This window comes from Streptopelia decaocto (assembly GCF_964273445.1).
Source record: "Streptopelia decaocto genome assembly, chromosome: 7".
Classification (NCBI taxonomy): domain Eukaryota; kingdom Metazoa; phylum Chordata; class Aves; order Columbiformes; family Columbidae; genus Streptopelia; species Streptopelia decaocto.
The window spans coordinates 42579900-42606478 of record NC_138661.1 but is presented as its reverse complement, the minus strand read 5'-3'; the positions used below and the strand labels follow the sequence as shown (position 1 = coordinate 42606478).

Here is a 26579-nt window from a genome sequence, read left to right as displayed (position 1 = left end):
TAAATACGTCAGAAAACAAAATTTAGGTGGGGATTAAATTCCCATGTCCTCTTTTTCTATATTCACCTTAACCCCTGGTTTCTAAGCAATATCATCACAGTAGTTCTTGCTCTTGCCTAATGCTCCTTAGAAGGTTTAATGCAAAATAAAACTGCCTCATAAAGAGGAAGTGTTGACCAGTCCGTGGTGTAGTGGCACTGCTGGGAGATGTGGGTGTGGACTGGTGATCTCTGAGCAAGGGTGGTTACCAAAGCCTGTCTGACTACTGAGCAATGGGATGAAAGGCTGGGAATGGATCCCCTCACAGTGCTGTGCAGAGCCTGACCTACCAGATGGGCTCACAATACCCTTCCCAGCTGAAGCTCTCAGGGCTCACAGGGAATGCAGAACTTGTATAATTTAAAAGAACCAAACAACCTGGCATCTCCACACTTAGATGTCTATAGTACTGGACAGCAGTTCAGCAGTAACTTTGTGGATCACAAATTTGGATTCAGGCACCTAAAACAGGAACCGTGGGAAACTTGCGTCCTGAGTCTTTTTGTGAATTTAGCCCATGACCTTCTAGCAGGGCATGTTCTCGCTACTTGCAAGAAACTATGAAGAAAGTGTCTGTGAAAGCTATGCAGTAAGGTCTGGTATTGCTCCACTCCCTGCTGAACTATGGCTAGTCTTGTACCTGGGATCTATAACTGGAGACCAGCTCCATCAGAGGCTGGGGTACAGACCAGCAGGGTGACCTTGTCTAGGTACTGAGGCTTCAGACTCCATCCACCCCAGTGAGCCTTCCCTGTGCTTCAACACCCAAGAACACAAATGTGTTTCTCGTTAACTCATGATGGTAGATGGACTCCTCCCTGATGAAAGCGCCAATGCAGAAGAGAGGAGAAAAGCAGAGACCCAAATCAATCCATTACTTCAAGAATCAGCTCAAACCTCATGTTTCTTAGGTACATGAAACTGCGCTCCTCCTTTGGTTGAAGTGATTTGGCTATGATCTCTCCCTTCATATTCCTCCAATGAGATCTATTTGGGAGTTACAGCTTGTTCGAAGTCCTGTATTTCTTCACAGCTCCAACATTGCAAAGGGTCTCCAGAGACACAGACTTCAAATCTGTGGTTTAGACTCAGTTCATACCTGTATTTTGATCTGTCACACAAGGACTCTAGGCACTGGTAGAAGACAGATGCATCTACCCCATCGAGCGGGCTGCAGTCACTTGGGGGTTGGCGCTGCCGATGTTGCCCAGAGGATGATGTTGGCACAATCACAGTATTTGGATTCTTACCAGCCAGTAGATCTTGATAAATGACTGCAACACTTTCCAGGAACTCTGAAAAAAACAAAAGCAACTTAAAACTCGGGGTTATAACCAGCAAAGCATCCTCCTGACCAACCAGACCTGAGATTAAACTGTCATTCTCTGCTCTGTGTTGTATGTAGCAACAACAGGAAAATAGCACAACACTGTGGCATCCTGCATATTCAGATCAGCTTTTATGCAGGGACAAACAGCCACTTCCATGTAAGTTGCTGGCTTCTTCCTGTCGGGATGATGATGAGAGGCCACTGACTCTGTTGAACAAGATTGTTCTCAAGGGAACAGAGGCTGGGTAGCACATGGACAAAACAGCAGAGCCTGAAAGTTGACATCGAACACTAAACTAGTTTGCAAAGTCTAAAATTTTTTCCTTCTTGCCACTGACTAAGAACTCATCCAAGTTGGGAACAAACTATATGGAACTGCAAGAGGAGGAAAGGAAGTGAGTTAGTCAGGGCTCCAGGCTGTATCCCAGCTTGTCTCTGTGCTCCTCCAAAATAAATATAACACGGGATCTGGAGGAAGGGCTGGGGCAGGTCAGGGCTAGAGTTGGCAGAAAGCCTCTCCCCAGGCTCCTCATACTACCCACTGTTTACTGCAAGAATCTAATTTTAAACAAGTTTGTTTATGGATGTGGTCAGCAGTTTACAAATCTAGATTCCATTTGGAGTGGTTTCCACGTGTGTGGGTTGGTGGGAGAGCGTATGACAGGCTGCGTGTGTGCCTTGTGCCTGGGTGCACAGGCCAGGCTGGGCTGTTGGCGTGTGGGGACTCCAGTGGCATTTAGGCCCCGAGTGACTGGAAGTGTAACGCTGTGCGTGAGCGGGTAGAGAGGAAAGGCAGGATGTCAGCGGGCCCTGGGGCTGTGCTGAGGTTCTACAGCTCAGTGGAAATATTTGTTACATCAGAGAAAAACTTTCCAAACACATTTTTTGTCCCCAGCTAAAGGTATTATAAGCCTGGTTCTGCCCAACCCAAAATCACCATTTTGAACTGTTTTGCTTCGATTAATTGTTCTAGATAATGTTGCAATACGCACAGGGGACTTAGAGAAGAAGTCTCTACAAAGAACTACTGAGAAAGAGAAATTTTTGTATTAGGGATAGCAGCTGACTCTTAACTGCCAGAAAGCTGGGAACTGACAGGTTGGATCAGATCAGCAGGCCACCCAAGTCTGCTCTCTGACCACAGCTTCTAGCCAGTGTCTCCTGGTACCCAAACCTGGCCCCTTTTGCCTGGTCGAGGCCAACTGTGAGCTACGTCCATCAGAGGGAGCTATTTAAGTGTGAGTGGACAGAAATCCATGAGCTTATGTTGCCCTTAGAAAGTGCTCTGTGCTGGAAGATAAGTGGCACCCCAGCAGTCCCTGGTGCTTGGGAGCACATCTAACTTTGATAAAGCAAATGCTTCCCTCTTTTTGCGCACTTAAGCAGTTCTCTGAATGAGATTCCCTTTCCTCAAGCACATTTTTGGGGGGCTAGGACAAACAGGCCACTGTATTTTAAAGCAGTCTTCCTATACAGAACAAGCGCCTGCATGCTCATCCAAGTTTTTCCTGCTTGTCTCCTGACCTTCAGTTAAAAAAAAAACGGGTATTTTTACAGATGTATATGTGTGGGTGAGCATATGGAAATATACACATCCACAAACTAATATTATTTGATTTGTACTTTTCCTGACAAGAATTTTAAAATAATTACCTCGTCTAGTTTAAACTCAGACTAGGGGAGAGGGGTAGAATATGATAAATGACTGGCGATATGAAGAAGGTAGATGGGGATTGACCGTTCATTTTCCCTTCCAACTAGGGACTCTCAAATAAAATGCAAGAGGTGGTTCTTCATGGGACAGGTGGCAGACCTGTGCAACTCTTTGCCAAAAAGTGTTCTGGCAGTTGCAATTTGATGTGGTTTCAAAGGGAGGCTGGAAAAGTTCTTGGGAGAGGAGTCCACTGGGGGTTCCCAAACTAATGGAAACTATATCCAGTTCAGAAACAATTCGAGCTGAAACCAGCTCACAGTTGGGCCAGTGGTAGAGGGAAGAATTGTATCCATTTGTCCAGGTCCTTTTCCTTTCGAGGCACCAGGTGGTGGGTTTTTCTTATCCTGTCTCTAGCAGGGACCAATACTTCAGAGGCAGAAATGCGGTATTAAGGAACAGAAAAAAACAAACCAACGTTCGTAGTAAAAGCTAATTGTTAGGTGCTAACATACTCTAGATAAAGCTGGAAATTTATTTCTCAAGGCTAAGACTAACACATGCATAAGCCTTAACAGTTACAAGTATCTTGTTATTCACAAAAATTTGGAACCTCCTTATGAAGCCTCCTAATCTCTTGGCATCAGTGATGCCTGTCATCAGTAGATCCCATTATCTATTTTCTGTGAAAATCCATATCCTTACAAGTTTTAAAAAAAGCACAGAGCTTGGGAAGCTGTAAAGCTGTGATGCTATACTAGTGGGTGAAGCCAGCAGCTTCCCGGCATTTACCTGAGTAGTAGAACTGGATCTGGAAAGCAAAGAGGAAATCAGAAAAAGACATCAGGCAATCCATAGCATCGTCCATCAGCACAATCCTAGGATAAGATGAAAGAAACACTTCAGCATCTAGAAAAGAACTGAAGGCTGTAACCAGGAACCCTAGATCTAAAGAAAGTGCAGCCAGGGAGCTCTGTGCAGCTGAGGATTGCTCGTGGCTTGGCCCAGTATGAGAGGGTAGGAGAGGAATGGGGACACCCACTGCTGTGTGGATATGGACATCCTAATATCAAATACAGGCGGCTTAAGAACATGCGGCGAGTAGAAGAGCCTGAATGTCAATACTATCACACACTTCAGCTGCAGTGTGACACAGATGTCAAGCATTCAAAGCCTAGTGGACATGATGGAATGAAAACTGGCCTAAAACCTGCAAGGTTGGTTCACACAGCTACACAAAGAGTAACTGTGCTACAGACAAGACAGTTACACAAGTATTAAACTGATGTAAGCAGAACGAGACTTATGCTACACCTCTGTATACCAGAGTTCATCAAATGGGGATATTTTCAGATTGATAAGGATAACAACAATCATTCATTCCCAATCTATACCAAAACAAACTTGACTTGACTACAGAGGTAACAATGTTGCACCAATAATCAGCTTTCTAATGATGTACTGTGAATATCCTAACCTCCCTGATGAATGAATCAGTCTCTTTTCTTATCTATCAGGTCTGTCATTTGAACTATCAGGTCAAATTTCATGGAAATTGAAGACTTCTTGGGCCAGAGACAATGTTGTCTTTCTCTCTGCTAAGCCCCAGGTGCATGTAGGGAGCTACATGCATCGCTATTTTGAAGCATACTTCATGAATATGGAAAGGATCAGCAACAGGCTGTAACGATTAAGAATAAGTGATCGCAAAGTTCAACTCCTCTCAGGAAAAAGGTCTGGATTCCAGAAGTAAGTTAGGGCAAAAACATTCATAAAAATTAAAACAAAAACAATGCTCTGGTCACTGTCACTACATAAGGATGAACAGGTTAGTCTCTTAAGTGGGGAAAACCAAACTTAGGCTCATGAATGACAGCTCTGACTGGAAAACAGAAGGAAACACTCCCTTTGATGAGAAAAAACAAAACAAAACAAAACACCACAACAGAATATTTGGACGATGCTAGAGAAGGGTAGTTGGTACTTCTTTTAAACTGTGTGCACATCTACTGACCCTGTACAGTTGGTGTCTGGCACATCATGTCATACGAGAAGGACTACCAGTTCGTTATAGCCAAAGTACAGGTCATCTAGTAGGATCCTTTTGAGCACGGGGCCAAATGAAACCTACAGACCAACTCCTGCAGCGTCAATGGTCTAAACACATTGCTGGGGAAACACTGTTCTATCTCATGTAAAAGGCTCCAGGGAGCTGTGTGGGAGGCTGACCTAGAAGAGTTATAGGATCTTACAAGGCTTCCCTGCCACTCAGACCAGTTCTGTTCACTGTGGCAAAATCAAACATGTAGAACAGCTTGAATTAATTATCTCAAAGAAGAAAGACTAGGGCTAAGAGGGTCCCCAGGAGAAAAGCCAGTATTTAAAACAAAACCCTTTGAAGATGTCAAAGTGCTTCTGATTTATTTATTATGTTCCAGAAGTCTCCTCCTCCTCTCTAAAGCAGCAGTAGCTTCAGTTCTTAATTCTCACTAATAAGCATGTTACTGAGATTGTCAGTGGCCACATCAAGGAAATAGCTTTGAAGCTGGCAGGCAGAGCATCTTCATCTCTCAGGCAATGCTGCTCAGCCACTGGAGCTTCCAGCCACTATTTAAGCACTGGAAATGCAATGGGCCACATTGCTGATGAGCTGCACTCCCTCCTTTGAAATTATGGTCTGTCTCCCAGATACCCTCCAAGCACAAGCTCTGAAGCTTTTGCCAGTGCATTTCTCCATCCTGGAGATGCAAAAGAATAACACTGGAGAGGTTTTGCATATTTGTTAAGCAGAGAGACAATATTACATCACCTTCATGACAATCAACTCATTTCATTTGTTAAATTTAAAGCTCTGGTTGATAGCTGCGCTCTGCAGCACCAAGTCCCAGTCTCTTGTTTAGAGGAGACCATGAGGAAGCAGGCAGAGGTCTGATAATTTGCTGGGCATTTCTTGCTGTTAAAGACAGCAAGGAGCCTCTAAGGAAGTCTGTACAGCACATATGTGACGAAGGAGCGTCTAAACAGAAGCAGGTGCACTCTGGTGCTGGATTACTGACTCCATTTGGCGCAGGGGTCTGCACTCCGGAAATGTTGAGAAGTCTTTAAATCCAATACAATCATTTATGAGGAGATAGACTGCAGCTGGCTATCTCCCCACATAGCCAGCTGACTGAGCAACCAGGGAAGCTAGGAGAGCATCATATGCAACATATCTGCACCTCTTCCTTGAAATATTTGGCAAGGAGAGAATCCTAGCCATGGACTGTAACCCAGACAGTAGGACCAAAATTGAGGACAAAATCTGCAAGTCTGAACTGCAACTCCAAATAGTTCATCATCGGGCAGCTGATATTTCAAGAGATTCTTTTGTCATTCTCTCTTGTCCAAGTTAGACTTTAAGCCCTCAAGGGTACAGACTTATTTACAAAGTTCATCGTCAGCACTCAATGAATAATGAAAATCAAGGGGAAAATTTGGAAAGGACTGAAGAAAGATGCCTACACTTGAGGGCCCCCATAAAGGGTACAGTGGTCTTTCAGAGTTCAAGCGGGTTTGGCTGGCAGGAAAGCCTGGCTGCTGTGCCAATGGGGAAATTTTATGATGTACTGATTGCGGTTAAAATCTCAGAAATGCAGACTAGACAGGACGTCCCCAGGACAAACTCTAGACCAGGCAAGTTGAAAGGACTTTTACTGTCCTTTGCTGCCATTAAAGGCTAACTGACACAATCTGTCTTAAGGCCCAGCTGGCTCAAATGAGTCTTCAGGGACTTGGTTTGTTTACTAATAGATGTAGGCAAAAACAACTGGAACATACAAAAAGGTCAAGATCTGCACCCTCAGACAATCTTTTAACAACAGGGGTAGAGACTTGCAAGCCCCACCTCCATTAACACTGATCAGTGCAACATGAGCTCCCACACCCCACATAAAACAGCATAGAAGCTGTGAACTACTCAGCTCTTGCTACTCAAATGTGGGCACAGAGTTTCTTGTATTTCAATTACAAGAGAAAAGTCAGTGCTCAGGTACAGATCTTGGAAACATGGCATCAAACCAGAAAAACTCCTTCATTTTCTGTCTTCCTGCATTTTCAAGACTCAGCCAAAATGTGTCTCTGAAGATCAAAGGTATCTCTGCAGATTGAAATCTTCAATCTGCTAATGGCTATAACCCTTTGAAGAAAAAAAAATCCAAGAAATCCCAGAGACACAGATAGCCTGGTTCTTTTTTGGGTATGACTTCTGCATTTGTGTAGCACCAGGAACAGAAATAATAGAGCTCTCTGGCGTCATGCTAATAAAACCTATACTGTTGTAGCCTCTGTTCTTCTGCTCTGACATTTCCTGATCTTCATCCCAGTATTTGTTATCAGTGCATAGCAACAGCTCCTGGATGAGTGGAGTGCACCGTGCTGTGAGATCATCTCAGTCATGCAGCACCGAGACTACAACCACAACTGCTCTCTTCCCAAGAGTGCCGATAATTACACAGGTCCTGGCTCTATCAGTGAATACTCTGGCTACTCCTGCTGCTACTTTATTTAATTCCTTTCCCAAGCCAATTAGCAACAAAACCATTGGGGGTATGCAGACTGGAGGAGGAATAATGTCAGTGGGTTTGCTTGTGACATTCATGGTTTGCAAGGCCTCAATCAGCTGGTGCGGGAAGGCAGCCTGCAGAGTTCACCTTTCTCACTGGCAGAGACCAAGGAGGACAATGGGGAGTGCAGACCAGAAAAAGGACAAGCGAGTGAGCAGCATTTGGAAGGATAGAGAAGGATGGTTTGGAATTATGAGAACTTCTATTAAAATAATTCAACTAGCTTAGCTTGTAACGCAATAATATCAACGTGTAAGTAAATCTTTAGCCAGCCGTAAGTAGGAGTGAGGTCATCCCCACCTGAACCTGGGTGCCTTGGACAGAGGTCTCATTTCTCTCCAACACCTGCTCCCAACGTCGGCCTGTCCATCTCTACAGCACATGAACAAGAGTGCAGCAGGGCCCTGAATAGGGCCTCTAGTTTACAACAGCCTTGTGGATTAAATTCCTTGACAAAAACTTCATAATATGTGTAGATGTACTGAAGTCTCCTTTCATGCAGCATCACAAATCCTGCTTAGCTCAGCTGGAACCCTATGAAATGCACACCAGTGCATGGGACTGGTGCTCGTGTACCTCCGTGAAAGGAAGCAGCAAATATATCTTTATTAAAGGGTCAGAATTCTTTCTTAGTCTGCATTGGAGGCCAAGAAACTGTACTCTGTGGAGCCCCAAAGGCCCACTGATGAGCTAGAGGGAAAACGGTGCTCAACTTTTAGTTTTAATTGAACCAACACAGCTTTAACTGCAGTTCAAATTGGACAGCAGCACATATGAGCCAGGGAAGAATCCAAAGAATCAGCCAAGCAGAAGCACTAGTAGATGGATAACACTTCTCTTTTTTACTTTCCTTTCTTAATAAAATTTTCATGGGACTCTGATGCTAAAGAAAAACAACAGAATGACAAATAGAATATTAAGACCTTTTCACTATTTAGGCCATGAACAACATAGGCAGCAGCTAACACCCTGATCACATGTCTGGATCCTATTTCCAAATGTCGTATCTAGGTCCGTGAAAAAAGTTAAAGTTCCTTGCCCTCTCTGCTGAGACAGCTAGAAATGAGAGCATTTATTCAGTAAGCTTGTTGTGATTATACATGTATGTGTGTGCACTTCTGCTGAGATCTAAACTGACCCCCCATCCCAACAGATCCATATACCTTATTTCATTTTCACTATCAGGTAGTTAATAATCAACTATGGCTGGACTGGAAACAGCAAGCACTATCAGTAAAAAATTCCATATCACATTATCAGTGCCCTGAGCCATCTATCTGCTTTAGGCCTTGTCTAGATTAATATGAAGTTTCAAATAGATTAGCTAACGTGTTCTTTGCTAACATAGTTTAGAACACCGGCAATCCTTCAGAAGTTAGTACCTTTTAAATGTGATAACCAGAGGAAGCTGGGATAAGGGGGAACCATTTTAAAGATGGTAACCAGTGTTTGAAACGTCAGTTAAAAACACATTGGCTAACATTCTTCTATATGCAACTCATCTTCTGAATATACAGCCAGCAGCAGCATTCTGCATTGATATTTCAGTCCCTGCATACCTTAAATATACACTCCTTTTCACTCCTAGAAAAACTCCCTGTTTTTAACCTCAAAACATGGTATATCTTTTCCTCAAAATCTTAAATCCGGTTCCTAAGTCTGTGTGTGTAGGACTGATCTTGCCCCAGAAGAGAGGATGAGAACCCACCTTGCTGCCTTCTGAGTGAGTTCCATTGGGAAGTCAGGGCACAGCAGCTGCACCAGGCAGTGGTATTCCTGTGCTGTCAGCAAATCTGCAGGAAAAGAGAGGCGAGAACATTGTAATTCTTTCACAGGCTGTTCCCTCCCCTTGCTTCCTCTTTAGGAAAAAACACTCATATTCCCTTCTCTCAATTCAAGTAGACTAGGTGCTAATGACAATATAACTGCTCCATAGAGCCTCATAGCTGGGGTCTTCAGATGGAGCTGCCAGCAAAGACAATGAGAAAAAGGCCTGATAAAGGTGAAATCCCACTGAAGAGGCTCCTGCAGATAAACTGGTAACAGGTAGTGATTCAGTGTGAAAAAGAGGCAACCAAAACGGGCCAGTTTCAAGTGAGAACACAGTTTGGTTTGACTTGAGTATAACCATGTGGAAAAAGGAATAATTTCAAAGTTGCTTAAATTTGCTGAAATTCACTGGCATGGTAACAACACCACAATACGCCTGAAAACCATCCACAGAACATCTGGCAGCAGTAACAAAGGCAAACAAGGTTTTTGGGTTGTATATGGAAGGCTTCAGAGTATAAACCACAGACGTTATTACTTTGGCATTCGGTAAGGCAGCTGGATGGTCTCTTCTGGAATAATGTGTACATATCTGGTCACTGTATTATAGGAAGCATAGAATGAAGATCCAAAAAACACAAGAAAACCAATCAAATGATTCATGTTTTAGAGAGCAGCTTTGTGAAAGACTGGTCAAGAAAGGCCCCTGTGGTTCAGCAGGAGTCTAAAAGAGGTGACTCTTAGGGAAGCTTATGGGATCCCAAGGGGATGGAAACGTACTGAATATCAAAAAGCCCTACATGATTGTATGTTCACAGTCCAAAAGGCTGTGGATTGGAGTCAGGGAGAACACCAGCAATTTTGCAGTACTTCTATATACAGAAGAATGCAAAGTATGGAAGAAAGAGCCAGGGCTGGAAGAAGAGCCAAGCAGTAGCCAGGGAGGGGATCCAAAGGGCACAGGCATTAGGACTGAGGTACAGAGCATGAGTTCTTTTGCCACAGGCACATCTTAGCCTTCCTTAGGCTCCCATCCCAATAATCAGCCTTGTCTCAGATGACAGGCACAACTTCTCCATATCTCCACAACTCCTCAGAGCCTGGCAGATCGACTAAAGCAAGAAAAAGGGAAAATGCTATGCCTTTGACAAACGTTGCAAGAAGCAGGTATGCAGTATCAAAGGGATATTTCACTGCAACATCCAACCCAGCCAAATTAATATTTTAAATGCTGACCAAAGAAATACTGCCACCAAAATCAAGTTATAGACTTCTCCTTTATCTACATTATTAGCCAGGGAAGCAAAGGGAAGAGAGGAGAGAGCTCCTATTTTTCTCTTTGCTTCAGGAAACCCTATAGCTGAAAAAACACTGCTGTCAATTTCTTTGACATCCATTAGAGACACTCTGTAGAGTACTATACTTTGCACTGCTCTTGCGAGGGCTTTCTATTTAATGAAGCACCTTAGGTTTAGGGTCATGCTATGAAAAGGTGATTTTATTCTGGAAAAAAAACAACTCTGCAGTCAGAAATCTGCTAAAACACAAGGAAGTCCCAGCCTGTGCAGAACTACAAAACATTTGCAGGAGTTGTGCAACCTGTTTTACTGTATGGACAACTATATCAGAATGTCTCTTCTTCCAAACCCTGAATACTGAGCTGTATTAAATTTCTGTGACTGCACTGAAATTACAGATCTCTGGGAGAATATGGAGGGCACTGTAACTGTCTTGTATTGTCATTTCTTACTAAAACACAAATCAGAGGCTGCTCTCTATTGCAGATACTACTTTGGTCCCTCAGTGAGTGTATATCTGAGCTTGGGTTAATGATGGTATCTAGTGGAATGGTGGGGTTTTCTTCTGCAATGTTATCTAATCAGTTCTCTGAACGTCATCAAGGAAAGTATCACCAAGTTTTATGTATAACTGCAAAAAGATATTATTGAAAAAGTCCAGTTATCATGAGCAGGAAGATGCATATTTTTAACCAAATCTTCAGCTTACTATTTCTCTTTCATGACACTACACAAAGGTAATAAAATTTTCTTCTCTTGTTATTTTGTTAGATCAACAGTCATTTATAGCAATGGATATTTTTTTGGTCCTAGGTTCTTAGAAAACTATCTGATCATGTAAGCTACATTCAAGTTTCAAAAAATCATCTTCAACAGGCTCAGCATAGGAAGTGGGTTACAGAAAAACAGAGAAGCTGGGCATAAAGAGGCTCTTCTGAAACAGACACTTTCTCGTAATTGAAGAGGATAGTATGGATCTCTTACAACTACTCAACACTTTCTAAATCTAGCTTTGAATAACATTGGGTATTAAACTTCCAGTCTTTGTCTAAAAAGTCTACATGTTGGTCTGAAGGAGTCACACCATCTGGAAACTTTATGCAATACTCAATTTGCATTTTTTCTTTGTTTAAGTTTAAATTCCTGTTTATGCATTCTATACCTCTTGCTCTACATTATTTTTTCCTTTCATTTGTCAACAGATCATTATAATAACCCTTTCTTCATACTGTATCTTATTCAATCTGTTTAACTGATAACTACATTTAAAGTTAAGTCTGTTTATCTTACCCTCTACATCCCTCCCTACCCAGCCCAGTCATATCTCTCACTCTGCTTTGATCCCCTTCAGATTTTCACAGTGTGGTGTCCAGCAGTGCACAAAGCTTCCCTCATGCATTCAGAACAGATAGGCTCTGGGAGGATAATCTGCCAACTTTCATCAGTGAAGCCCCTTTTCCTTAATCCTGAATCTTAGCCTCTTCTTTTCTCCCCCCTGAAGGTGAAGGAGTTTAAGGTTTTTTTGAAGGATGAGGCTTCCTGAGAAGGTCACACTTTGTTCGCACTCCCTGTCAAGTTGCTAGACAAAAGCAGCTGGAGAGGGTAACTGGGCCCTAAGCAAGCATTAGTTCTGAGGCATAAATAGGGATCTCTCACTTGCTAGAAATAAATTATTATAAGTATTAAAAGTATGTTACGTTGCCTTTTTCTCCTCCCTCTTCATACCGAGTCAGAGCATCATCCTTCCTCCTCCATCACAAAACAACGAAATGACACAGAACAAAAGCAGAAGTCTGCTCAAAAAGGCTTTGGGAAAGAGTAGCAGAGATCCTGTCCAGCCAGCACATCGGAGGGTGAAGTTCATTGTCAAAAAAAAGTGGAATTAATAACAGTTTCGCATTTGGAGCAAACAGTCTATTTAGATAGGAACTGCACACAAAGCCTAAGTGGCGCAGAGGCGTTCCTTCTCTAAAGAAAGCAGCCCTTTGCTTCTTATGCCTGAAGACAGGGCACCAAATGAGTCCCTGAAGCTTGCAGGCCGACTCTTTCAGGCCATAAGACAACTCAGCCTGTGGACATCCCAGGTGTCCGACCAATAAGTCATAACCATTTCTCAGCCTAGAGATGAGTACCTATTACACAGGAGAGGGGATCACCACAGACCTTAGGAAGTGTCCATGGTTTGCTGTGATGACTGTTTTCCTCTTCTCTACAGCAAGGTCAGTGAAGACCATGCAGAAAATTACATTTGCCCATGTACCATATTGTCTGCCAAGAGCTGCTTGGAATAAACAAGGGCAGTTTTGGTGCGCGACCACATTGCTCCTTCCTGTCTCCAGGCCACAGCTGAGTAAATAGTGCTCAATGTTGCATGATGAAGAAAGAAAGAAAAGGAGGAAGGTACCAGTCAGAATGAGTGAAAACTGGAATCCACAACTGCTACTTTGGTTGCTACCACAAATTGCTGTATCTCAAGTTCCAGTAACAAATGAAGCAAATCACGGAGAGTTCAAATCTGGCCCCACAGCACAGGGCAGAGGGCTATACGCACTCTCCTGTGCCCTCACAGTGGAACAAACTTGGTCACACCACATGTTTAAGGATGGAGAGAGACTGCAATCTGCATGCGAACCATATTCATTTATAGATGAACACAGCACTTTACTCTTCTATTGCAAAGCAACTAATAGTAAATGCCAAAGTGTTTTTAAAACAGCAGTAGAATAAGAAGGAGCTGGGAGGCTTAACAGAATAAGTACAGAAAAGTGAAGTGGTATGGTTAGAGCTGCACAGGACATACTTTAACAGTTCAGTCTTAATTTTTGCTGTACTGGTCTTCAAACTCCCGCCCAGCCTATACTGCTGCTGCTACCATGCCACTAGCAAAATCCTGACTCTTCCCTACAGAACTGTGAGTAGTTTATTGTCTTTTGGTGCCTGAGGCAAACTCTTCCTCATGTTTCAGAGCCATAATGGAGAAGTAAGTTTGTCCATGAGGTACAGCCTTGGAAAACAAACACTGCTTTCTGGATAAAAATGGCCTACCTTTGAGAAACACAAAAGCAGCTGCTTTGTATTTCCCTGGCTTTTAAAACACATATTGTTTTTACCTGCTTCATTTCTGGTTTGTATGTGACTGACAATGGCACTTCACCTGATGTGATGCGAACTCCAGGAATACTGGATGATGCATTTATGCTGCTGTCAGTGTGTGAAGTGCAGACACACCTGAGCTATCTTTAAACTAGTTCTTTTTCATACTGACAGCAGCCTGGCCACAGAAGCTCAGTGAAGGCTGTAAAATCTACCCAGGAAGCCAATAAATACCTAGGACTTAGCCTGAATTGCAATTATTGCTGCTGTATCTAGGCTGATTTCGTCACAAGAAGTAGCTATCTGCAATGCTGTCACAACACTGTGTCAGCTATAAATATGCCCAAAGCAGTAGGAGAATATTTACTGCAGCTGGTACATGAAATCTGCCCTCAAAAAATCACATTAGTAACTTCGCAGAAACAAAAGGATTGCCCTGACAAATGTACATTAAAGTTCCCTGTTCCCACTATCTTCTATGTACAACACCATCCAAACAGGCTGGAGCCCTGGGCAACATAGCCTTTCCCTTTGGATCATGGTAGGACACAATTTCCACAGGTTGCTTTTCTACCGTAGTAATGAATTAATTCAAGAGTCAAAAAGTCATAGAGCTGTAAATCAGACTCCTGGAAATATAACAGAGAACAGCCTAATAAATAATATTTTTTAAAATTTTTTTTTAAGAGTTATTTTTAAAGTCTTTCCTGCCCTTTTAGTTTCTATGTTCTTGGTATAAGTTAAGTATCACATCCTCAGGATTCTCCCTCTATCTGTGGAAGCGTGCAATCTTGTAGAAAACAACAAAAATAAACAAAAGCCCTTAAAAATAAAAGTCTAGGTGTTCTTGTGCTGCCTATAAGAGCTGTGATTTTACAAAAAACTCAGCCTAATTTCCTCCATATACATAGTGCTAATTAATTCATGTGTAGGACCTAAGCAACAATATACAGCTGCATGAAAACTCCATTTTTTTCCTCATAACACCTTCTACTCTAAAAAAAAATATTTCTTTTCAATTTAGCTTTTATAAAATTTTACATTGAGAGATTTTATGACCTATCATGAAAAAGATCTGTTCTTCTTCCTTGCAACAATGGTTGTTTAAATAAGAATTTGAAACAAAATAAAAACATTCAAGGCCTGCTTCTTTGACTAATTTTCTTTTTCCACTGACAGTGAGAGATATAAAATAAACAGAAACCAGATCCTGAATGTGCATTTGTCCAATTTTAAAAATTAATTTTCCACAATCTTTAGAAAATAGTCCTAAAAGTGTAGGAGAATTAAAAGAAAACTGAAACTTACTTGTTACTGTTAAGAGACAGGAGAATGCACTGGAAGGCAAAGATTTCTGCCTGGTTATCTCAAAACCAACTTAATTTTTAAAGGAAGTTTTTCTAGTGAATAGTTTAAAGAGGGTAATAGTCAAACCTGTTTCAGGGATCAACATAAGGACCTGTGCTTTACATGGAGTCTTGGACATAAGCAGCTTTAAAAGACTCTCTGGCTTTGTACCAATGTCCAGCTCAATTTCACTGGATACTAACAAAAATTTGTTTTCTTAGTTTTGACAACTGGATGCATCACCTCTGCCTTCCTGATGGTGAAGTTCAACAAGCAGCTAAGCCATCTAAAACCTACTCCTGCTGAAAGGGGCAGGTCTCACTCCTCTCTCTCCTGTCTTTTGCTCCCACTTGCTGATGGCCACATAGTTCTGAAGCGCCCCTCATACTGCCTCTGGCACTCAGCAGGCCCCTTGCTGAGAAAATGAAACTTTTCTCCTGGGCTACTGACTTGAACTGACTCTCAGAAATACCTGACGAAAGCTCATGCAAAGCAAGCTGTGGAAGAGCAGAGATAAACTGTTGAACAGGCTCAGGTAACTCCCCGCTTAAGATGTTTTAATTCTTAAAGTTCAGGATGTATGCAAGGCATTGTCATAGGACTAATGATCCTCATAATTAAAACTTGTCTCAGCTTTACTGGCTGTGCTTGCACCATCCCTGCTAAGACAGTTTGTGAACACTGTTACCAGACACACTCTTAAGACAGAACTTTTAGCAACCTTACTATCCGAGCAGGCAGATGAGTTCAGGTCTTTCCACTGATACCATTTAGGTCCTCCCAGAAGGGATCCCAGGGGTATCCTCAGGAAAAGAACCCAGAAGACTTTGTGTCTAAGCTGACAGCAAAAGCAGACGGGCTAACTGAAGAACGTGCAGAGTTGCTGAAGTTTGGGACTGCAGGGGGGTTCTTCCAGGAGGGCACCTGCGGCACTGGCTGCACCCCAGATTGCCTCTCCTGACCTACGAGGATACCAGCAAAGTCCTGCCAGACATAAGGGTGCTGCTGCAGGCAAGTAGTCTTCACAAACAAGACGTTTTGCACTCTACAAAGGGAGCATGGCTGCAAACAGCAGATTTGGATAGATGACTCCTGTTGACAACAGATAGAACCAACTTATGATGTGAAAAAAGCAAAGAGTGACAGAGATTTAGTGAGATTTGCCTGGAACGACCTGTGTCAGAATCATGACAAATATAGCGAAGAGCTAAGCACACTGACCTGAAAAGATTTGTTGGGGGAGTGCTGCAAGAGAGACCAGTGAAAGGGGATTAGCGCTGTGTTTGAGCAGAAAGCCGGTTTTGAGGCACTCAGGTAAAAAGGAAAAGATTCAGCTGCAGCTGATGAGAAGAATGAATTCATTTGTTCTGGAGGGAACCTGGACAGTTCACATGAACAGTAAATTCACTGAAAAGTTGTCTTCTTATGGGCAAAGCTCCAGTAGCGTGGTATTTTGAGTGAGCTAAAGGTTTTTAAAGACTAAAATGCTCTAGATGGTATGATTGTTTTACTGCCCTTTGATCTTGCGCCCTTTTATCAATAAACCACTTGCCAGATTAACAAAAACAAAATGAATTTATACAGAGCTGCTCCAATTCTATCTCCAAAATCCAGAATCTTGCTGTTTATACAAACTTTAATCATCATCTAGTCCCTTTCAAATTCCCCATAATTATCCTTCAGTATCAAACGTTTCATGTGGCAGCATTACTTCAGCTTTGAGTGCATGTTACTCAGGGCAGGATGAGCTGTGCCAAAGGTCTAGCCCAAGGCTATCATCTGGCGTGCCTCTGTGGCTAGCATGGCACAGCCACAAACCGAAAAATTTAAACTTTCATTAGAAACGTAGAAAAGTTCTCAGCTGTCATGGCTGTAAAGAAAACATTCCACTAGTGGAGGAGTTTAACTGATGCAGTGGAGTATTCCTGAATCCACAGACAGCCTCAAACACGACTTAAGTTTGAACTTTCCACCTTCTTTGGGAACCTTAGCACTATACCTAATGCAATGCTAAAGACAATATTAACTCTTTAATTCCTTGTTTTAACTACAGGATGGGACTTTGAATGAAGTTGAAGCTTAAAGAATTCACAGTTCGTGAAGTGGAGGAACAGCAAACAATAAGAAGGGAGAAGCAGCCACATTTTTTGTCAGTATTTCTAGAAGTAGAAAAAGATAGAAAATGACAAACAAAAGAGCCTGGTTTAAATTTTCGAGTACATGATTGACTACAGAAACCAAATAGTGGCTTAAACTTTATTTACTACACGGACACCCAGTTTTCTCCATGAAGCTTTCTTTAATGTTTGCAAAGATAACTCTGTGCATATTCTGAAGCATGCACCATCCTAAAGAAATGCTCAGCTCATTGAGTATGATGCAAAAGGACATTCAGCCTTCTCCAAAGGACAGAGGCCTGAAGCAAACAAAGAGGCTTGTTTTGTGGACTACAGTATGAAAATGTATGATTTCCCTTCATGTTTCAGAGGCATTAAAAAGCCAAGTAAGAAATGTTAAGGATGTCCTAACATCTGAAGTAAAGTGTGATAATAAATACACTGCATATTCTTGGGTAACTTTAAGCCTGTGGAACAGCAGAGACCGCCCCCGGTAATCCTCGGTCTGTAGGTAGCTACAAGTGAAATTACATCACAGGCACTTTAATCTACCAAATACAGGCATAGCAAAACCAAACCAAACCAACACAAGACTGGCTCCTGAGACAGACAAACTAGAAATAATGTACAATTTCAGACTGAGAGTAATTTATAACTGAAATGCTGTGACATTTGATATTCTTTGCATGTGTTGACTACAAAATTATTTTTTCCTTTCATTGTAATATCATTAAAGATGTAACTAGCAGATCTTCCAAGCAATAAGTAAACTAACAGATTTAGACTGCTTCTACCTTGTTCGAGTTGATTTTTCCTCACTTTGAGGAGTTTTCAGTCAGTCATGGAGAAAATAATCAATCCAATGCCAGAGCTAACTGGTCTTGTAAACAATAAGATGTAAATGTTCCTGTTCGAGTTCTGGCCATCTGGGGGGCAGACTGCTCAACCACTTGAAACGGGACCCACAGCAATCTTAATAGTGAAGTACAGAAATGCCACAACACTTCACTGGAGGGGAACAATCAACATTTCCCCAAGCTCTCAAACAGCAGCAGTAATCTTTAGACAAGATGTGGATCAGCCTCTATTCAAGAAAACAAGTTGTCATTAAGCTTAAGATCTTCAAAACAACTAAAGAATTCATGGCTATGCATCACGAGATGGGCAGACTAAATGTGCAGGTGGTATGCAGCTGCATCTCATGCAATACAGGACCCCACATCCAACCTCTCCTCCCTCAGATATGTACTAGGTCTAGTGACAATAACGGGACTATGGCCAGGGAAAGGCCCAGAGTTTCCAGTTGCTGTTTGGTATTTCCTTTTTGCTTTGGGAGCCCCCGGATATACAGTCAGCTTGCAGATAGCTCATCTGTGTCATGCACACAGGGTCAGGGAGCAGAAGCTACGACATTGGCCTAAAAAGAAAAGGAGGTAGAGGTTAAGGAGGACACATCATGAACTCTGGAAATACTGCAGATTGCTGTAGCAATCTCACATCAAAGATCTCCTTGACTTCCAGTTTCTTTCTAGTCTGAACTTTCCAGGAAACACCAATGAAAGGTTCTGTGAACCAGTTTCAGTAGAATCAGGTATTTTCAAATACCTTGAATTTCCCAAGTGTTTCATACTTCAATGTGGCATGTAAAAGCATGAAGTGCAACAGTCAGCAATTTTCTCAGAACAATGAACGGAACAGAAATGTTTGGACTTTACTCTTTCAATGACTGGTTCAGAAAAGGCTTCCAAGGAACAGTGCAATTGCAACAAACATCCCACGGAAGAGAGACAAAATACTTCAGCATTATTTAGATAACAATCGCAGATAGCTTTGTGTGTTTCCCCTGTCCCCCCTCTTAAATAATCAATTGCAAAGTTTTGAACAGTTAACTGCACCTCCACCAGCAGCTGTCATCACAGCAGGCATTCTGACACTGTGTCTGTGAAACGTGTCCATCATGAGCCCAAACATGAAAGACAAGTTCAGGCTTGCGAAGAATGGAGAATCCCACATGCCACCAAGGTGACACCAGTATGCAATTATGGAAAGCAGTCAGCTCACTGTGGTTGAAACTCAAGAAGCTGGTTGTGAGCAAAGCACAGAATGGTCTAGCACATCTTTCTCTGTGCACTTGGGTTCACCTGGAACAATTTGACTACCTAACTTAAACATGAATCTTCCAAGAACTGAAAGCCATTCATAGTCCTGGCCATTCTTTGACTTCACCACACAGTATATTAATATATAGATTTGTATACAGGCTATGCAGTATGATCACAAGCACCCAGACCGTTGGCTAGTTTTCTTTCACAAATTATCATGCTGAGAAAAGCAGTCTGAAAGGAAAGGACATTGTTTTTAGGAGCATCTGAATCAACAGTTAAAGTGTCTGTTCATAAAAATAAGTATTGCAGTATCTGGACCTATGCTCGAGCAGTGATGTTCAGTCATGTAAAATGCTCTCAAATAAACCTACATGGAGTCTCTTTTATGAGTGTAAAAACTTAAAAAGAAAATGAGCCTAAAACCACACAAATCAATAAGAGAACTGGCTGGAGGAAGGTAATCTGGTTAATGACAAGACTGAAGAAGTCATCATTAGTTATTTAGAAGGAAATGCAGTGGAGCATGTAAGCTCCACAGAGAATGTTTGGAGCCCATTACAATATGAATGAGCTAGATTAATGATTATAAATGACCACCACTACAAACTAGTCTGAATGCAGAACAGGATGAATGCACTAAGAGAAACTTGAAACAACAAGGCATCCAACTACCCCTTTTTAAGAGTATGCTTTTGGCTAAGGTTCTGTAACTTCTCTTGATGTTAACTCTTACAATACTCTAGTAAGCTGTGTGTCTTTAAAAATAATAATAATTTTTAAAAAGATTGAGAGGAAGAGAGAGAAGGAAATGATCTAGTTTCTTCTATATTTCACATGGATAAAGACATTTGATAAGAATTTAACACAGATACTCATTTTTTAAAAGTGAAACAAAGCCTTTTTTTTTTTTTTTACATTCGTTAAGCTTCAGCTCAGCAAGCTCTAAACTCTTCAGTTGTTCATTAATCCTGAAAGTTTCCCATGGACATCATGCATCTTTGTCAAAGTTCACTTCAATACCACCTGTTTAACAGGACCATCCTCCATGGACTAAAATTTAAGAATATTTTGCTGGAGGAAAGTTCAGGCAAATGCCCTAAATCCTCCAGCACTATGCCCTAACATGGATGGTATGCATATTTTATGGTAATCAGGGAAGCGTAAGAAACTAGACAAAAGAGCAACTCTTGTTGCGGATATCAAAAGGACACTTTCTTGTTGCTGCACAGGGCTTTCTAGAGGGAAAAAAAGGCCATCTACTGGAGGACAAATGTAGACATGAATCCATACTGTAATCCTGGCTTGTAGAAACTGAAAATAGAGTTCAGTTGTTTAATCTTTTCCAGCCTCATAATGAGGTCAAGTTCTTCAGGATCTTTGTAAGAATCTTTGTGGCAAGAGCAATAAAAAGGAATATCATTTAACTGATTAGCGGTGGGATGATAGCTTAGCATAGTGAGCAAATTATTTTGACCAGGTCTGATATGCAAGTGATTTCTCCTAAAGGAAGCATGACCAGTATGCTGTGGAAATGGCTGCACGGATTGCTGCTGTGATGTGAGCTACAGAGAAGACAATGCAAAGAAGAAACAAAACACAATCTCTAAAAGATGTAGGACTCTCCTTACTTGGAGTCAAAGATGGCAGGAGTCCTAAAACCCCAAATACAGCTACTGCCGACTAACTCATTTAATGAGAACAGTGAGATGGGCCATCCATAGTGAGTAACACTGTATTAACCTCTACTAGCAGCTGGGGCCTCAGCTACACTGTTCTAAGACAACTGTACTCTTTGTGGTTTCACTTATATTTTTTTGTCTCCTAAACAACAATATCCTGACTGTTCAGCAAAAAAGCCATCATGGAAATGCAAGTATGATAAACCCTCAGAGTGTGAGTCAAGATGAAAGCTGCTCTTTAAGCATCTCCAGCCATTGAAGACTTACAAAACACATGTTCCTTTTATTTGCTGCAACATTTGCCCTTCTTTTCCCATTGGATGTTGAGACTTATGGAACAAGTCTGAAAATCAGATGGTGCAAATCATACAGCAATATAGCTAAAAGAAGTACTTAAACGTAATGTATTTCAGCATATGTTCTTGACTCAAAGGAAATGTGCTGGATCTTTCAAAGCAGAGCTTAAAAACTGAAGTCCTATTTGCTCCATGCAATTGTAAATGTTTCTTAATGCTGCCCTGTTGGGAAAAAGATTGCTTCCTGGTGTTTCTGGCAGAAGAACTGTATCTACACTCAATACATCAAATGTAGCTGCATTTTAGTAGTATTCTATGTGAAGTAAGAAAAAGGGATGCTACATAAATGTATTAATTTCTATTCCTCTCACTTTTGCCCACATTTAAAGGTAACATCCATCCTTCCAGTTGTCTTTCACATGAGTTATCTCCTGTCTGGATCTGTTTCAGGTTTTGCTGTTCCAAGTCCACACCTACATGCAGTACTAAGGGCTCTGAAAATAGTAGTGCTAGCTCTTAAGAGATTCAAGGTTAAATAAAATTATTGACACATAGGGAATCCCAAATGAAAGTAAAAATATCCCACCTGCAAAAAAACTCTGAGATGTTCAGCAGACAGATACAAATTACAAGAAACAGCTCCTCAGTTATTAGAGAAATACAGAAGTGACTCTCTGGACTTGAGAACCTGGGCCCACATGCCAAAACAAGACTCTACTTACCAGCTCCTGGAATTGGAAACTCTGATGGGAAGAACAGGGGCCTTGAGGATCATGCTGGTGGGCAACTAACAATGCTGAAGTTCAAGGCTTCTATATTATCTTCACTAAATGGGATATGTTAGGAAAGTCACTTTACATGACATGTTTATCAAGGGAAAAAAAAAAAAAACCAACTCCCTATTTACTTTTGCTCTTTCATTTTAAAAGGATGTTTTCTGGGGTTTAGTAAAGAACAAATAGATCTGAGTGCTGCAAAGGGAAAAAGACTGAGAGCCTTTATGTGTACATCTCATTTTCAGTTGCAGCTTTGTATACACAGCTGTGACCAGAACAGACTTCTGAAGGAAGGACACGCAGTTCTGCACCCACTGCCACAGCACAAATAAGATCATCATTACTTGCTTTGCAGTTAATGTTTGAAATAACAAATCAGTGAATTATGTGGGAATTTAATGAGCTTTTCTTCTAATTTCCTTTCAGTTTTGAACTGTTGTATGCATGAACTCTAAAGTCTTTCCACGAATAGTGTAGATTTGAAAGCTTTTCAGTCTTAGACAGATTAGATTCTAATTTCAATGTCTGAGTAAAAATGTTAACTATTCTAGATGTTAAAAGGAAGCAATCAAAACAATTTCTATTGTACCTATTAGGAAACAAAAAGAAAACTGTACAACTGCTAGATACATCAGCAAATGGCCATATCTGACTCAAAAATGTCCAAAAGCCATAAGGAAAAAAAATCTTTGAATGATGGGCTAAAATTAAACCAGGTGAAATAGTACCCAGAATTATTGAGAAAGATAAATAATACTTGTGATTTTCTCAGAAATGTAACCATGTTCAGCCGAGTCACTGATCAAACAGCACTAGCTGCACATAGAAGTCTGGGATCCAGTCACAATTCCTCCCCTGCTTGGTAACAGAGCAGAAGAATACAGTGGTCTAGTTATTCATGTTTGAGGCACTTTATAACAGGTTAAAAGTTGATATGTAACATTATAAATAGAGATCTGTAATCCTTTTATGAACTTGGCTATCACAGCCTGCAAGCATTAATGGGAATAGAAAACATGGCATGAATGAACAATCTACAGTATTGAATAGTTATGAAAAGACCAAACAAAGATGATACTATCCCCAAAAATCTGGGACAGCAGTTACAAGACATTAGTACATTTGCATGTTTCAGGTGGAAAAGATACCACCGCTTTCCTATGCAGGGACTGAAAACAAACCAACAAGACTCTAAAACCCAAAGCACTGGCACTCTCATTTCCCCAAAAGGGGTTAAGATCCCTTTGAGAAAGAGGATGGGTACTTGTCAGGGAAAAAATGGTGATCTGTGATACAGAGGCAAACTAACATAACGAAGTGAAACATGGAAGTGGCTGGAGGAACACTGCTTGATCCTCAGGTGGATGATGACAGTACACCTTATAAACAGGCCTGCATAGAAAGTTTTCTTTAATCACTTTTCTCTAGGCACACTTGGAGAACTCAGCACTGGTATCTCAGAAGGAATGGAAATGCAGGAACTGAGTTTCCATCAGACCAACAAGAGGATTCTAATTCAGGGAAGGGGACTACAAAATCAGGAAGCCAGCACGCAATGAGAAAAATCATAATTACTCCATCCTGCATCAGGTCTGAGCCTGAAGAAGAATAATACCTACAACTCCACAAGGGACGTTCAGCAGTTCGGCCAGTCTGGTAACTGTGACACTGCTCCCTTCCCACCGAGCACCTGGTGATGCTGGCGTGTGGCACACACAGAGGTCTTCCACTTTACTAAGGTGAGGAGTTGCAGTGCTGCATGTGCAATTGCCTTTCTTGCCCTGAACATTAGCTAGAGCTGAAGTAGCACCTATAAGGCAAAGCAACTTCTTTGCTCTTATTTACATAAGACAGGCACAATCTTGTCCTCTTCTCTTAAAATACATCCCCCAGACCTTTCACTTTCAAAGCAGAAGGCCTTGGGTCAAGTGAGACTGTTCTGTCACAGAACGCCAAGGGAATTACAGTACCTGATGTAATCCCAGAGATAAGCTGTTACCCATTCAGTGCAAAACATCCAGGGGACAGATTCGTGTATTTATTCAGCTACCCAACACTAGCTAGACCCTTCAGTTTTGGATCCAGTCTCAAAATAATGTTGAATATCTTCCTCATTAATTTGTCTGGGCAGATTATCACTGAAAGCCTTTTTCTGCGTTATTGCTAACTGAACAGAAGAGAAACAAATGAAGAGAATCCCCAATGAAGAGATCTGAGAAGACTGTGAAGCAGGGTCACTAGTGTTCTAAACAAAACCTCTCTCTATTAAACCAGCTAATATTTAAATTTTCGAAGTATAAGGACATATGTGTTTCTATTTCTAGGGTTTTCCTTGTCTGTTCCAAGACAGATCATCCTGTGAAATTGGAGCCCAACATCAGCTGTACAGAAGGAAGGTCTTTAAGTGAAAGAACATGATACTGCATTTAACAGCATTCCTGTGCCAGTCTGCATAATGAGTGGGGGATGAAAAGCAATCGTTTTTCTTCATGTACAGCTCAGTGAGGACAGTTCCAAGCCTGCCACACAAAACTTCTTTAATAATGCAATCCAATGCCTTTGATTTGAGGAACACGCAAAAGAATAAACAACCTATTAATCTAAATTTTCTCGTTTGCCTGAAAGTACAAAGCGGCAACGAACAAACCTCTTGGCTACATTAAGTGTACTGAAATGCAAAACTGCTTCTTTTCTCACCCTACAGTTACTCAGGAAAAAGGAGGGGGGAGGAGAGGGAAGGCAGAGAACAGGCAAGGGAAGCAGAAATTGTTTTAATATAAATTGCTCAGTCAAAACACAGGGCACAATGAATTCTGAAGAAGGCTTTCAAGTATTGCCACACGAAAGCACTTTAATACAAGTGGATATGCTCAGAAGATGAGTGCAAGAGATAGCATTACTTCGTAAAGAGCAAGAATCCTCAGGCTAACCAGCTCTCAATTGAGCTGGTACTGTCAAGATGAAGGAACCACTGCTAGTAGCTTGATTAATGTTTTCAGTGGTTTTGTTTGTTTTGGGAAGCTTCAACACAAAATACAGGTGAACACCTTGATTAATGTTAGTCTCCTGACTGTCTGGAGAGGTGTGCTTTGCTCTGTTATTCTAATGTATTTGTAGTCAGCAGAGGTGCTTTCATTATCCATCCACAAATTTTAACATCTGAAAGAGAATTATTCTAGAAGCACTGTCAGTCTGTCTCAGAGTCTGCTGTGCCTGAGCACTATGAGTATGGTTGGAGGACACATTTAGGCATTTGGCTAAACAGTTTTGGCAAATGTTCTTGGTTCCCCTACAGCCTTTTTCACAGCTTGAGAAGGGCAGAGAAATATTAAAGTTGCTTGTTAAAGCAGCTTCACTACATCCATGGTTTGAGTCAAACATGCATAGTGTCAGTCAAACTCTTCTCTATGTATAGCAAGTTAAAATGGACATCAAAGTTAGGAAGAAGAAAAAAATCCTGCTTCACTGGCTGTAACATAAGTGGGCTTTTGAAAAAGTGGAAAAAATATTCTGATAACTTTGGGATGAGCATAAGAGCCATAAACTGAGAAGGTAGGACCTATACCACAGCAGAATTCATAGCCGTGGGTTAAGCATCCATAATACTTTTTGTATTGAAAGTTCATGAAGAGGCTTGAAATACCTGCAACCAGGGTATTTTCAGTACAATGTTTTTTGAGCCAATATACTAGTCATCTGCTTTTGTTCCCATCCTTCAGCACAGCTGAAGCCAGACAAGACAAATTTAGCAAGATGTCGATAGCTTATGCTACAGTTGTAAACAAGACATCTAAAGTTATGTATAAATTGTTTTCTGAGGAAGAGAAGTTTTATGGTGCTAAGCGCAAGTCTGGCCTGCTAGGCCCTTTATATGACCAACAATTAAAGCTGTAATACAAACACAGATTTTATACTGGGTCATCTACTGAAAAGGGCAGTCCTACCCTCCTCCCTGCCTTTCATTCCCATTTCCATTATGCCAGTACAGCTGCCTGTACAACCCCACTGTGACCGAGACAAGAAAATGATTGAACTGAAAAGTAACTTATTTTCTTCCAGGTTATTTTTTACTGGGATCAGCTCTGTGCTGTCTTCTCTACACAGCCACCTGCGGCCCACAAAGAAAACCAGGAGCAGAGAGGAGGCCAAGGACTATTCCTTCCCTCACCAGTGCCAACCTAAAAGTGCTTATCTAACCACAGCCTCAGCTGTCTTCCCAGGGAAGAAGCAGTTTCCTTGCAAGCCACCTTGTAGAACAGCTGGCCACAGGACTCCAGTAAAACTCTCTTCTTCTTTTTCCAATGTCTGAAAGCAATTCATCACCTTCCTCAGAATGCCCTCAAAATGCTCCTACCTCCACAACAAACAGGATAGAGTGGCAAGCAATATTTTAAATACTTTATAAACTACAGTACCTGTGATTAGAAAAGGCAAATGAAATCCATAATATTACGCTTTTTTTTTTTTTTTTTAAAGT

At 41.4% G+C, this 26579-nt stretch overlaps 1 protein-coding gene across 4 annotated transcripts in view; it reads right to left on the bottom strand.

Moving 5' to 3' along the window:
- CSTPP1 (centriolar satellite-associated tubulin polyglutamylase complex regulator 1) overlaps positions 1 to 26579 on the bottom strand; it is an 81585-nt gene that overhangs the window by 7492 nt on the left and 47514 nt on the right. For all 4 annotated transcript variants that reach the window (XM_082059472.1, XM_082059471.1, XM_082059470.1 and 1 more), the window contains exons 4-6: positions 9330 to 9414; positions 3813 to 3898; positions 1139 to 1334 (exon numbers count right to left, since the gene is read on the bottom strand). In XM_082059472.1, coding sequence (XP_081915598.1) covers positions 1139 to 1334; positions 3813 to 3898; positions 9330 to 9414 — 367 coding nt within the window. The remainder of the gene's footprint in view (positions 1 to 1138; positions 1335 to 3812; positions 3899 to 9329; positions 9415 to 26579) is intronic.